At 35.9% G+C, this 15,805-nt stretch overlaps 1 protein-coding gene across 9 annotated transcripts in view; it reads right to left on the bottom strand.

Moving 5' to 3' along the window:
* The window catches only part of LOC114323390 (rab GTPase-activating protein 22), a 43,642-nt gene that overhangs the window by 11,884 nt on the left and 15,953 nt on the right, over positions 1–15,805 (bottom strand). For 4 of the 9 annotated variants that reach the window (XM_028270983.2, XM_028270985.2, XM_082878453.1 and 1 more), the window contains exon 3: positions 10,745–10,843. In XM_028270983.2, coding sequence (XP_028126784.2) covers positions 10,745–10,843 — 99 coding nt within the window. Of the gene's footprint in view, positions 1–142; positions 2,081–5,257; positions 5,342–7,630; positions 8,076–10,744; positions 10,844–15,805 lie in introns of those variants that run through there. The other 5 variants (XM_082878452.1, XM_082878448.1, XM_082878449.1 and 2 more) reach the window with 3 other exon arrangements.

The raw sequence follows: 15,805 nt of genomic DNA, 5'->3' as shown, positions 1-15,805 counted from the left end.
CCTATGGATATAACAGCTAAGAACTTCGACTGAAAATAAATAGTATTATATAAGGTGAAACAAAGAAATGCAAAGCAAAACTACTCAAGCCAAACTAATGATAAGTGGAAGCAGCTAAATCAATTCTATCAATTGTACGTACATGGGTCCAACTTTGCCACATGGCACCGTCACATCACCCCTTGGATGGCATCTCCTACAAGACTCATGTTCCATGTGCCATCACCCCAAGGTTATACACAGGCCAACTTCTGCACCTGGGAACCTCAAACTCCACCCAACACCTCGCACTCGCACAGTCCACTTAAGCGTTTCTCGACCTCCATCCAGAATGAAGCACATTGAATGTGCTACCTAGGCTTGGCACAGAGCCTAGGTATCCCACTCAGCACCACTAGGGAACTTGTGAATTGGAAGTTAGAGTTCTAGGGCTTGTATTGGCACCTCAGCAAACCGCACCGTCAAACTCTTGAGGTAGGTTGCACTCAGAGAGCTGAGCCTTGACCAAGTCAAGTGATAGCTCGATGAATGAATCACAGCTAATTCGGGGCTGACTGAGTAGCAAAAACATGGACACTCTACAGGTCGATTTGAAAAAAATGCAGAACATAACATGCCTAGTATACATTAAAAATTTATATTTTTATATTTATTATATGTCAAATATATGAATTTTTTATTCAAATGTAATAAGCAAAAGTAACATAACACTAACTAAAATTAAATGCAAAACAATCTAGAACATTGAAATACACATGATGTATTCATCTTATCAATGTTTCAAAACATATTTAGAGTGCAAAATTGCATCTCGAAGAATGTTGAAAATTGTTACCATGAAGGGGTTCATCATATAGATTGTGCTTGGAGAGTTTAAAAAGTGTCACCAAAATTTTAATTAAGACACATTGAAGAAATGTTAGACACGCTTTTTTTATGAGTGTTCGTGTGACAACCCATCACGTATTATACTTATATCTGTTTAATCTTGAATGTGATCTATGTGTTTAATGTGTATTTGAATGCCTATCTGTTCGTTGTTGGAATATTTGTTATGATTTCTGTTTGAAGTCTGAAATTGAAGGCCTTAATGACTTCAGAAACCGAAATTGATTAGTTTAAGGAGAATGGTATAACTTTTAGAGCCCAATGAGAAGTTTGATTAAAATTTGATTTAGATTAAATCAATGAGAATTAAGTGAAATTAGTTAACCTTAAGCTTGTTTGATTAGTCTAAGTTAATCAAGCCTATATATATGTTAAATTAAGAGCTTAATCCATAATTTGAACTCAAAATTATGCTAGAAGTGAGCTCTGGAGAGATAGTGAGACCAATTTAGAGAGAAAGAGAAGAACTTGAAGAATTTGGCTTAGAGATTGAAGGATTGAATAGAAGAGATCAAAAAATTGCTAGAACAAGTGTAATTCAAGGCTCCAGGTATGAAATTCAACCTCAATTCTTGATGATAACTCATCTGACATATGAATTCAAGAAGATAATGTGATTAAATATAAGAATTGAGCTAAGGGTTGTGAAATTGAAGTCAATTCATACATACTTGCAAAAAAGAGTGTAGAATCATCATTTTGATCATGAGTTTTGTTACCTATGTTAAGTTTAGAAGTTGAATTCTACATGCACTCATGAATCATGTTGATTTGAAGCTTAATTTCATGTTTTGAGAATTATGAAGAAGAATTTGGAAATAATTCATACATGCATAAAGGTTAGAGTTCCAATTGTGAAGAATTCATGAAGTTTTGAACATGGGGTTTGAAGTGGGTTTTGTATTCATGTTTTTGAAGGTGTTTATGCGGTTTAGAACATGTCATGCAAAGGTTTTTGGCATTAAACTTGCGTTTTGGAGTTCAAATTTTGTTCAGGAAAACCCAGAATTCGACTACATCGCTCAAGCAAACAAGTTGTCGCTCGAGCACACATCTCATACATCCAGCATTTTTTGCAGAAACATTACTGATCGGAGCCTATATGTTACACATTTGACCCACTAACATATAGTTTATTAGTCTATTTATTTGTATTATTTTATAATTTTGTGTGATTTTGTGTGTCTGTATATATTTTAGTGTTTATACATAAATTAGTGTAAATAATATATTTTGGATAAATTACATTGACAACTCTTGAGATTTATGTTTATTACAGTTTCCCCCTTTACATTTAGGAAGTTACACTGACCTCCCTTGTCAGTGTAATTATTTGAAGATGTTAGCTTTTAAGTTAAAATGACATGTTTACCTTTAACCTTTATACATATAAAATATTAAAATAATGGAGATTTTATTTATCATCTCAGCACATCTTTTTTACCTACCACAAGCCCTATTTGGCGGAAGAGACTCAGAAGCCTCTAGAAAAAAGAGAGAAGAGTGTAGAGAGCAGATGGCAAAGGCTCATTGAAGACAAAGATCAAGGTATTCTCTGCGAAGGGGTTTCTCCATGAACGATTGGTGTAAGTAATTTCTTATGTTTTTGTAAATGAGTTTGAGGTTTGGGGGAAGTCAAAAATGGGTTTTGTACTCTGTTTTCTTGTACAGATTGAAATTTAGTTTGTATGATTTCGTTTTTCTCCATAAATTTTTGGTTAAGTTTTGCACACTGCTACCCATGTTCAAAACATTTTGGGTTTTTGCCTTTTTATGTGGTGTTTTTGTGATTTGAACTAACAAGTTGAAGACAAGCAAATGGGTCTATTTATAATTTTACTTTTACTATTTTTTTTTTTTTTTTTTGCCTGGAAACTTCGTTTTCCCCAAAATTTGTTGACTATGGTTTGCACAAACCTTATCAAAATTTGTTGACTATGGTTTGCACAAACCTTATCCATATACCTATAATGGTGTTTATGTGTTCTTCGTAGGATGGTGATTTGAGTTCTGAACAGATTTTATAATGATTGTTCTTTTTCTTTCTTTTTCTTTTTTTTTTTTTTTTTGGTTAAATCACCAAATTTTTTAGTGTGCTTTATGTATGAAGTTTGTAATTTCATTAATGTTGTGACAAAAATACTTGATTTCATAATCTGTTTGGTTTTGTTTCAAAATTAGTTTTCTAATTTTTTTTTAAATAAAAATTAATTTGACAAAAATAAATACCAAAAAGGTATATATTTTTAAATTTTGAGAATTCTTTTCTTTCAAAAATATAAAACTATATGAAATTGATGAGTGGTTTTTATTTATTATTTTATTTCAATAAATTAGTTTTTAGTTTTTTTAAAAAAAATTCAAAAACAGATTATGAAAATCAAACCAAACATATTAATGTTGAGGAAACTGATTTTGTACAATGTTGGGGATAAACTTTTTTTTTTTTTTTGAACGGATATTGGGGATAAACTGAATTCTCATTTTTGTGCAAATGATTTGTCTATTATTTACTTGTTGTATCAGGAAATGGCTACTGAAATGAGGCATGATATAGTGGTTCATTATAAAGGATCTGTTAGTCATATTCTAAGTGTAGACCTAGACAAGTACAACCATATGGATTTAATTGTTGATAGTTGTGAAATTGCATTAAGTAATGTTCCTGCAAGTTATGCGATAGCATTGGATTTATATGATGTGGTACCAAGGTCAGAAGTTAGGATTGAAATCAAATGTGACCAGCATCTCCTTGGAATGTTTGGATTATATGTAGGAATTAAAGAAATTCCTATTTATTTTGATGTTGCACACAGTTCTGCACCTATGGGCTTCGAGGAGACCCATGAGACTAATATGCCTTTGCAGCATGGGAGCAATAGTAGGTCAGCTATGGGTTTTCAATCTAGGCCTAGTATGGTTGATGATTTGTTCAGGGATTTGGATGATTATAGTGATGTGGATTGGAACGAATTGGGTAATGATAACAATATTGACTGTGAAGATGGTGAAGAAGTTTACATGGTTTTTGATTCAAAGGAAGATGATGAAGAATGGAATGGTGAAGAAGTTGAAGAAGAATTACATGAGGATGATGGGAACCGTTCTGATCTTGCTGGATTGTCAGATTATGAATCAAATGATGATGAAGGGAACTATTCTAGTGATAACCAGGATGTACAAGCTATAAATGCTGATAGGTTTATGAATGGAAACACGTTTGAGATTAAAGAAGGGGAAACAATTACAATGGAGAAAGGAATGATGTTTGAAGATGTCTCCCACTTTAGGACTGTTTTGAGATTGAAGAATGAGAGAGTTAGAGTAACAGCTCATTGTGGTTCTAGGCGATGCAATTGGAGAATCCATATACCTCACTCCTTCCTGATGGATTAACTTTCAAAATTAAGTCATTAGGGCCTGACCATACTTGTGTGAGAGCAGAGAGGAATCTTGAAGCAACATCAACATGGATAGCAGAAAAATTCATAAGAACCCTTAAGGTTAATCCAGGGATGACTCTTGAAGCTATGCACAATGAGTTGACTGAAAATTATGGTGTGGAGGCCCCAAGAATGCAACTTTATAGGGGGAAGAGGAAAGCATTGGAAGCAATTGAGGGTAATCATGCTGCATCATATAGTAAGTTGCCGAAGTATGCAAATGAAATAATGAATACTAACCCAGGGAGTTTGGTGAAAATTGAAAGGGACAGAGTTGGTCCTAAATTAGATGTAGTTATGCTCAAGAGGATATTCATCTCACTTGCAGCAATTTAGAAAGGGTTCAAAGACGGTTGTAGACCTTTTATCGGCGTGGATGGGTGTCATTTGAAGGGTCCTTATGGTGGAGTCTTGCTGGCTGCCGTGGCCTTGGATGGGGATAATGGTCTATTTCTTTTAGCATATGCTATGGTAGAGTGTGAATGCAAAGAAAGTTGGAGATTCTTCTTGTACCATTTGCGCACCATTATTGATGATGGTCCTCAGAGCAAGCCATGGACTATAATGTCAGATGGCCAAAAGGAAAATTTATGCACTTTGAAAAGAAATAATTTAGTTCGTAATTTGTCTAATGAATTTATGCATTTATAATATAACCCTTTGTTCACTTTTATTTTGTATTAGGGCATAGAACCTACCTTGAAGGAAGTCATGCCTGAAGCAACTCACAAGATGTGTTGCAGACACATGTTCAACAATTTTAAATCATAATTTCTTGGTTTGAAGCTTAGGGGATCATTTTGGACTGCAGCTAGAGCATATACTCAGAAGGATTACAACATAGCTATGAGGCAAATTGAAGAGGTGTCAAAACCAGCCAGTAAATGGTTAAATGACTCGAAACCAGAAGTTTGGGCTAGACACACCTTTGATCCTAGAGTGAAAAGTGACCATATCACCAGCAACATGCTTGAATCATTTAACAATTGGATTGGGAATGTAAGGGAAACCTGTCGTCACAATATTGGAAAGTATTAGGACCAAATTAATGAGAAAGTTGCATAAAAGATTTGAGAAAGCTGCTACATGGGAAAATTTGGTGACCCCCTACCATTTGGAAGAAGTTAGATGAGGTTGTCTTCAAATCAAGGACGTGTAAGATCACATTTGCTAGTGGAGATGAATATCAAGTAATGGAAGGTGTTACTGTACACATTGTAAACCTTCTAAGTAGGTCCTGTTGTTGTAGAGTTTGGGATATAACTGGAGTCCCTTGCAAGCATGCAGCTGCTTGTATTTCTCAAAGGAGAATGAACATTGAAACATTTTGTGATCAAGCTTGTCAGAGGCATAAGTTCTTGGGTGCATATGGGGATATTATTCATCCCATACATGATGAGAGTATGTGGGATGAATTTTCAGAAGAAGCTTTGAAGCCTCCAGTTCTTAAGAGACTGCCTGGTAGGCCTCCAAATAGTAGAAGGGAAGCTGGTGAAGCTGGCCCTAGAGCTAGTGATTCTAGAAGGTCGTGCACTGTTAAATGTGCCATTTGCAAAAAATTGGGCACAACAAAAGGACTTGTCAAAGGGCTCCTGTGAAGAGAAAGGGTAAATCTAGCTCAATTAGTGGTTCAAGTGTTTCTACAACAGGGCAAACAAGTGGGGTTGCAATAAGCCAAGAAAGTGGAAGAGGTTCAAGCCTAGGAGGGGGAGTTTCTATTAGAGGGAGTGATGCTGGTGGTAGTTACACAGGTAGTAGTAGAGGTGCAGGTGGTGGAATTCCAACTGGAAGAGGTGCAAGTGGTTGAGGTTCTACTTCAACAGTGGTAGGGGGACAACATGTAAGTATCACATACATTTTGAACTTGACTATTGAATGCATCAGAGTTTTTTAAGATACATTGGTAATTATAAACAAGATGTATAGGTCTCACAGAGGGTAATTTAGTCAATTAAACTTTTTTTGGCTGATGTCATCAAGATTCTTTTGACGGCCATATGACGGCAGGGGGGTTTCTGTAATGCAATTGTTAACCTCAAGGGTGGAAATGTAATTTCCCGAATGTGAGGGGAGTATCTATATTAAACATAAACCTGAGGGGGTGTCGGTGTAATTTACCCATATATTTTAGATATTATATATATTAATATATTATAAAGTGCACAGTAAAAAACTGTGCACTTAACAAAAATTGGAGCCAAAAGTGGAAAGAAAGAAAGAAAAAGAAAAAAAAAAAAAAGAAAGGCAAAAACAAAAACAAAAACAAAAACAAAAACAAAAACAAACAAACAACCAAGGTGGTGGTGGCTAATCACTCCACCCCTCAATTATATATATATTTTTTATTATATTATTATATTATTTATATTACCATGTTTGTTTTATTTGCAGGATATTTCTTCCATAAAAGAAGAAGAAGAGAAGGCGAGAAGGTGAAGGGGAAGAGTGGAGCTCAACGGAGCAGAGGGCTTCGGCCCATGGAAGGAAGAGAGGAAGAGAGAGAGAAAAATAAAAAGAAAGGGCAAGTGGGAGAGTAGGGTAGAGATGAAACCCTGACTAAATAATTAGGGTAAGTTGTATTTAGTATTTTTAGTTTTAATTTGATTTGGATATAGTTGTATAACTCTAGATCTTATGTGCAATAAATATTTTATTTAAATCATGTTATACAATGGTTTTCACTACTATATATTATACCTAGTAAGACGGGTCATGCATTAAACCGTAGTTTAGTGGTGATGGGCCATGCTAAGCGAAGATGACTCGTGCCTTTCTGGTTTTGATATATAAATTCTCTTGACAATGTATTTCTGATCAACTTACGTCACAGTATCGAAATAAATGATTTTCTAAAGACTAAGTATAATTACTCCCAATTATGAGGTTAGTGGTGGATTCAAAATTCTAAGATATTTATTTTATTTTGTTTATTTAATTGCTTAATTAATTAGTTTAATTTTCACCTCACAATTCACAAACAAATATAAATTTCTAAATTAAATTATTCATCATTAGTTCCTGTGGATCGACATCTGGTCTTAACCGCTATTCTACAGAGTAGTTGTTTATACTTGGTTTTAAATAAAATATTTTGGTGTGCAAACAACCATATCAATTACACATGGCTTGAGCGACCAAATAACCGTTTGAGCGATCTTTGCTTGTTTTTCACACCTAAATAGACATAGGATGTAATAGTAAAAAAATATATAAATTTATTTAACTCATCTAAGAATAGAGCAGAATGGTGAAAAATAATTTATGTAGCTGACTCCACTTGATTGGGATACAAGGCTTACTTTGGTTTGGTGTATGTGCAAGATTCATATAGCAAAAGCATTAATGAGGACATAACCAAATGAACACAAAAATACAAAGTAACAAACTCCAAAGCTCCCTTGCTGCATCACAATGAAAAAAGATGGTGATCTTCTTTCTCCTTCCATCTATGGCACGTGCAACACCAATTTAGTAAGCATCTTTTCCCTTCTTTTGAAATTATCTATAGTGAAGATATAATCCAATGCTTCATCAAGGCAAGAACGTCGCCTCAGAGTAAGCACCCACTTTCCAAATATTCCTTCAAGAACAAAATTTCCCCATGTAGCTTCCAAGAATATCATGGGAAGTCTCTCGTTATTGCCTTTCCATATCGTTCTATCCCCATTTTCTAGGAGTTACCTCCACCTTGCACAAAGCATCAAAAAACTCATTCAAATCTCCCAAGTCCCAATCTTCCGGTACCTGAACAAAGAAAGGTTCCAAAAATCCTTGTGTCAATAATCCTCAAAGAGTGAGCCACTAAAACATTCTCATTAGTGACAATAGAATATAAATCTAGAAGTGGCACCAATAATGAAATGTCTTTACATCACACATCATGCCAAAATCTTACTCACCTCCCATCTCGAATTAGGAATTTGACATTAATAAAAAAATCTTGCAATCCCTTCCTAATGCCCTTCCACAAACCAATCCCATTGGTATTCTTCAGTAACCTGAATGTAAATTCTCCAACACCACATCTGTATTTGCATTCCACCATCATTTCCTAAACACCATTTCTCTTTGACCACTTGCGCAAAACGGTTTGATCAAGTATCATAATCTGTTAAATTCCCAATCATCCTTCATAGGAGAACAACTAGTATCCCATGCAATAAGGTGATATTTAAATGTCCTCTAGACCACCCCAAAGGAAATTCTTTTGCAGCAATTCTAATCTCCCAGTCATAGTAGCACAAATCATGAAATAGAGAGAAAATATATACACTAGTACTCTCGATAGAACAAAGTTTATCGCCTTTAGATAGGTATTGCCTCTTGCAAGAAGTACCATCCAAGTGACCACAAATTTGACAAGGATAAGTACATCTAGGTGACCATGAGAAGTATTGCCAAGGTAACAAGATTATACCACAACTTCCCAAAGGTGTATATGGCTTTGCTTGGGAACACCACCGCTTTATTTATTGTATCCAACATTTTAGTTAAAGCATCAAGATCAGGATAGCAGTGGATCATTAGACCTCATGAAGTACAATTGAGGTCTAATGCACTTTATGAGAAGATTACAATGTTCCAAAAGATAGTTTATGTTGCTCCTATATCAAATGATGGGAGAACCACGTGACCAAGCGACTAACAATTCATAAAATCACCAAGGCCTACAAGGGAAATTGTATGTCAACCAGATGGAAAATCATTGTCAAATGCATATAGAGTTGAGTTTTCCCAATATTCTGTAGTAGATTAAGTACCTCTTTTGCATTCTTGAAAATCAATTTGTAACTTCATATCATCCCATATTCAAATGGTAGCATGATGCTCAAGCTAATATTTGGTCCACCATATTCTAGTTGTACCCTTCAGTTTTGCTTCGGCAAAAACTAACCCCTTTCATTAGTCAATTGGAACCAACAAAAGAAACACTCTAAGTTATGTATCCATACCTCACAGTCATGATCTCCACTAAAATCAGAAACTTGAAGGTTGTCACCTTTGTCTAGATCAGTCAAGCAATGATTCTTTGGTATTCGTCGGTATCCATATCCAACAGTATGAGGTGGAAGAGCACCCGACAGTCCACTAGTTGTGGCTTCATCTTTGCATTTGCCTACCAAAAAAGTTGCTAATTCTTTTAAAGCAACTTGTACCTAGGTCAATATTTCTTTCATATGTTTTCTTCAACTCCTGGTATTCGAGACATGAGGTATCAAATTTTGAGTTTAACAGTCACCACAGTTAAGGTCGGATCTAGGTTTAGGTTGGGGTTAGGGTTAGGGTGAGGGTGAGGTGAGCCAGGCTTGTATTGGGTTGGGTAAGGCTTTGGTTTGGTTTGGCTAGACTTGGGTTGTGGGTTTAATGATTTGGGTCAGGTCAAACGGATATAAAGCTGATTGGGTCAGGTTGATCTAGGGTAAACACACAATCACGTTGTCTTCTCCGTGACGTCTCCAACTCTTCCACCAGCAATGACTTCATTGAGGCCTTTGCGGCAATGATCGCAAAGAGTCATCGAGGGCACACTTTCAACGAGAGGTCAGAGAGGTGTTTGCCGATTTCAGAGCTTGGATTCTCCAACAATAGGCTATAGCAGTGCCGACGGAATCACGATGATAAGAAGATGGGGTTGAGGCTTCATGCAACTGGTTTTAGGCTTTGTGAGACTGGTTCACAATGAGAAGGGTTGTGATGGACCAGATAGTGCTCGAAAACATCAGCAATGGAACAGATGGGGGATCGAGGTATGCTCTGATTTCAAAATGATGTAGTATAGTGTAGAAAAGACAGACACTCAAGAGGCCAAATCTTATAACATTAACAATATTATTAGTACAGAACTGCCTAATACAACAAGAGAAACCAATGGTTCATAGCTTAACAACCTTAATTAAATTAGAAAATCAAAAGCCTAATATTATTTGGAAACATAATTAAAAAATCCTAACTAAAAAATAATTAAATCTTACTAAAATACTAAATAAATCAACAAATTACATTTGTGGGTCCAAAATGTCTTCAGACAATGCAATGAACCTATGGGCACACCCTAGGCTTCCAAATCCAATAATGGGCTTCCATCTAGTTAAGGGTTGCGCCATCACACACCTTAGAAAGAGTCAGTAATATCCTTTTTCCATATTCATATTGAATCATGTCATCCTTAAGACTTAATAGTTTGTTTGCAGTTGAAGCACATTTCTAAAATTAAGTAATCAACAACATCAAAAACTCAAAGTGGGACAAAAGTTAAAGTTCACAGTAAATATATTTTATAGGCCGGCACATAGAAAATGAATGAGTTAATCAGATGCTGAGAGAGATTGACAAAAATATGATGCAACTGTTATACTAGTCAAGTGAGCACTAGCTTGTGAAGATTCATATATGACAACAAAAAACCAACTCACCCCCAGAATAATTGACTTCAGTGCTTTCTGAAAACCAAAAACCTTCCCATCACTGTCAAAGGTGGCCTGCCACTTGTCTGGCTTAAGCATTTTACTTATCTGCACCATTATAAAAAGGATATGAAAAACTAAAATTTTCTGCATAAGCTGAAAAAATCAGTATAGTAATTCAAGAAAAAATGGAAAAGAACTAAACACCCTTCATGCAAATCAAACTGCCCAAAACAACTCAAACATATTTCGTACTCATTTTGCAAGTTACTAAAAGAAGAATCTTTAAATTTATAGAGGAAGGGGCAGAGATATGTACACCTACCTTGGAGGGGCCATGCACCCCCTCCTCGATAACCTATCATGACACCAGAAAGTTTCTGTGCAAGTAAAATCATGAGGTATGAGAAAATTTATTGAGTGATTGAAAGGTTTTTATGGAAGTAAAGCAAAATTCAACATTTTGATAGTTTACCAAAAGAGTTGCGAGTGACCTAAATTTTAATACTTTTATCTTTGCCATTTGGCATTCTAATAATTTTGAGTCTGAAGGGAAACTTGTGAAATCTTAAGATTGGATAAATACCTTTCATTGAGAAGCCGCTATTTTTCGTCCAACCCCAAAAACCAGAACGTTGTTCTTGGAGTGGAAAGTTGACTTTTTATTCCGTTGGAATTTCAATATCTTTATGTTTCCATCGAATTCAAAATGAGGATATTTCTTCATTTAATTATAATATATAATGTAAACATTTAATTAAACACTGAAGAATATAAATAAGTACAATATTGTAGCCAGCGTGCAAATTGCTGAGTCAGTAAGGACTTCAGTATAAAATAGACGAAGCGATAGAGAAACCGAACTTGTGCAAAAACAGGAAAGAAGGGAAGAAAGTCCTGCTTCAAGAAGAGCAACTTGTTTTTTGAAAGTAATTTACCTTGTTTTCTTAGTTTAGACCAAGTAACTTGACATACTCTTTTAATTAAGTCTTAGAATCATGAATACTTATAGTTAATTCTTAAATTTATCTCTATCTTGATATTAACAAATGTATTTTGTTCTAAATGCAATCTAGAGCTTTTTTTTGTTAATTAGTTACCTATCAGGCTATTAACCCATATACAAAGATTAGTTCTTGATTACCTAGCTCAATTATCTAGCTCAAATCTTAGAATCATGCTAGTTTTGAATTAGATCTCATTTTCAATCAACTTGTGCGAAAATTTCTACCTTAAGGGCACATTTGACTGCCATATTATTTTTTATAGGATAGGATGTGAATGGGATGAATGGGATTATTGATAGGATTATGGGAATAAGTTATAACAAAGGATTAGATGGGATGAAGGATTGGATATATGCTAGGTTTATGGAGATAAGCTACACCATGGGATACATAGATGGGATAAAGGATTGGAAGAGGGAAAGGGGTATTATGTTTGGAAAGGATGAGATGAAGAGATAAAATTATTTTTTACTATTAGATGGAGGGAAATAATCCAGAGAGGCCTAATCCCCCTAATACCACAAGGCCTATGATATTTACTTAATCACCCATTTTCACCATTTAATCCCCACTACAAATATTAAAGTTATCCGAAGTTTTAATACCCTGCTAAACAAACATTAAATTAAAAACATGTGATACCCAATGTTCTCCCCCTCTTATTCCTCTCATTATCCCACAATCAAATGGTGGACTATTTTTTCGGCAGGGCCCAACTATCCCCTCACCCCTTATCCCCCATTCATTAAAGCAATCAAACACACCCTAAGTTCAATTTAATTCTTGTTCTTGTTAATTGCTAAGCAATTCATTATACATAAGTTCATTGCATTTTTACAAGACACCTTGAGACTTACCATTCTGGCCTAGCGTATTAATCAAAGCACCAGGTTGAGGCTCACTAAAGGATTCACTCTCACTAGGTACCCTCTAGTCCGTCTCCCTGACTGCGAATAAGAACAAGAAATATCATAACTGAAACCAAGAGAAGAAGAAGCCTAAACCCCATCTCCTCTATTAGAAGAATTTAAAATGCAAGTTTGATGCCTCAAAAGCAAAGAAACAATCATGGTATGTTGCTCAGTGAGTCATTGGAAACACCTAACTCTTCTAGAGAGACTACATCAAACACCTTGCTAACTCAGTGCATCCCTTGTAGATCATTGGGGTGGAGTCCTCTTCATGAAACAAAACATTCAAATCCTAATCTGGGTCTTCATCATCCTCTTCCTATTCCTTTTCCTCACAATCTAGATCAGATTCCGATTATGAACCCTCATATGAACTCTTCCATAGCATGCAAAACCTCCTCAGGATCAAAAAGCCCACTCTCCATTTCTAAAAATCAATCTTCCAACACCTCCAGCATCACCCAGATTTTTGGCCCCCCCCTCACATTTTTACTTGCATATACCTTTCTTTCCTTTAACACTCGTTTTGAAGAAGCTCCGTTTGGCTCTGTCGACAACATCTGTCAATCCAAGATGAATTTCCACCATATTTAGACTCTCTCCCAAATCTGGGTCTCGCCAGACCTACATACTAGGCCTTATCTTCAACGAGCACAACTTGTGTTTCGCTATGAGGGTTATTACCATTGGTCACTCTAGTGCCATTGTGAATCTCCCTTCGTAAACCTAGCATCATCTACCTCCTGATTCTCTGAAGGGCGAAGCTCCTGACATGACCTCTAGATCATCGACTGAGAAGCCCTAGCCTGAGGATACTTAAAACCCAATCCTTCCTTTGACCTGCCTCTCCCTTGTGACTTGTACCTTGTCCAAATCACTCCAACCTACCTGAACTTGCCCCTATGCTTAGACACAGTTCACTTTGTGCTCTTTAGAAACCCTGAGAATGGGCCTTAGGATGATTCTAGGCCTAGGTAATCCATAGGCCCCTTTTCTCATTAAATTCCATTTGCCCAAAGTTTGGGTCCAAATTGTAATGAATTTACCTTAGTTCGTAAGATTGGTCCTCTACATGGACTTAGGCTATATCTCTCTTTTCCTTAAATGCCACTTGCCCTGTTAAACTTACTATGGTTAACATACCTTGAGCCAATTTATGCGTCCCTTCCTATTCCAAATGTTCCTTGGAACGATGGAAATTCATTTACCACCTGTCTCCACTCCCTCCATGTGTTTTTGTACCCCTTCCATCCTCATCGATCAAGGTCCCGACGATTAAACTTCCTGTGCTCGGATGCTAGAAACTCCATTTTCGACCACCTTCAAAAGATTTTGGATTGGTCTTGAGGCAGCCTTTAAGCATACCTGCACCTATGTTACATGGACTCTTCAAATTAAATCAAATACCCGTGTCGGACACCCGACACTCGGACAAGGGTATGGGATATGTGTCGGATACTTTTCAACGGATACTTCTTATATAATTGTATATAACACTATTATTATATGTATATATTGTTATACAATTGCTATAAATGTCATTTTGACACTATAAGTTAAATATAATACCATTTTATCTCACATATTAGATTAAAAATATAAAAATATGACATTTTTTTGCCGAGTCCGCGTATCCTTAAATTTATGATTTAATGAGTCCGACCTCTAGATACATACCCGCACCCGACACCCGTACCCGAGTCCATGTAACATAGACCTGCACAACAACATAATCTCCGTCAATCCCTCCATTACCCCCGGAAGGAAACCATAATCAAAGCCCTTCACTTTCAGTCTTGCTTTGAATAGGTCCTCAAAATTTTGTCTTTTCATCAGCTTCAATTAATTTTGAACCAATTTTTTTTCGGAAAACTCTCGTTCCAATAAAAAAAAAAGAAGTTAAATCACACACTGCTATCCAAGCTCCGTATGAAGGAACAACATTTGGATGTCTGTGCAACTTTTTCAACCAACTCTCTAATCTCACAGCAACTCCTTCAAGAAAGTTCATCCCCTGGCTTCCGAAGAACTTTACATTTTCCTTACTCTCATAGAAAAACAAGGCTCTATTGATATGAAATGACTGAAGAATGAAAATCCACGAAATTCATTATTTAATGCCTATCCAATTTGTGCCCAGCTAATGAAGAAATCAATCCTGACAGATACTCCATTTCCAGCTTATGACATTCCATTATTGATGATGTAGCTTTAAATAAATTAGCAAACAACATTACTTGGTTTACCTCTGTTAATTGTGGTGTCCTGTCTCTTTGTACTGCTACTTTTAACAAGAATCTCTTTCATGACCTTTCCATGAGAATCCCTGTACAATACCTGTCACAGCAGTTTTTCCATTTTCAACCATCCATGCCCTTTAATCCTAGTCGAAAAAACAATATTGTTTTTCTTAGACTTAGCTACCCATTTAAAGATCTCCACAAAACCCCCATTTCTGTTTGAAAGTCTCTGAGCATAGAAAATTGTTGAGTTATTTCTGTACTTCCTGAAGAAAGGGTCATCTTTGAAGCTCTTCCCAACCTCTCTCAAAGCTTGTATCATCCAATATACTCCCCCCAAATCAATCAACGTTGAATAACAATGACATCTATTTCTCTCAATAACTATGAAGCACCGACACTTCAAAACTAGTGCCATATCCGTATCGGTCACGCGGACCTGGCAGGGACACATATGGGATACGCCACATGGCGTGCTCCCTTATTTGATTAATTTTTTTTCAGGGGACACGTTGGGAACACTTCAGAGACACACAAAGGATATGCCAACTTGTCTCTTCTCCCCATTTTCTTTACTGCTTTTGATGAATGTTGAATGTTTGTTATTTTTTTCTTAAATTTAAATACTTAATAGATCATCATAAAAAAAAAGCTATAAACTGTAAATGTTAATTTAAAAGTGTTTTTTTTTTTTTTAATATAGAATTAGAGTTAGTTTTTATTAATATTGATTGTTTGTGAATGTAATATTAACCTAGATAGCAAATATATGAGAACATATTTTATTATTGTGTCCCCGCCATGTCCGTGTTCCTATTTTTTTCAAATCGCCGTGTCCCGTGTCCGCATCCATATCCATATCTATGTCCATGCTTCTTAGCTCAATAATCTCCACTAGCTTTCCTCATGACT

The sequence above is a fragment of the Camellia sinensis genome, chromosome 7, assembly GCF_055761805.1.
Source record: "Camellia sinensis isolate YWXY chromosome 7, ASM5576180v1, whole genome shotgun sequence".
NCBI classification, from domain to species: Eukaryota; Viridiplantae; Streptophyta; class Magnoliopsida; order Ericales; family Theaceae; genus Camellia; species Camellia sinensis.
Note: the sequence above shows the minus strand (reverse complement) of the source record. Positions and strands in the feature narration are given on the sequence as shown.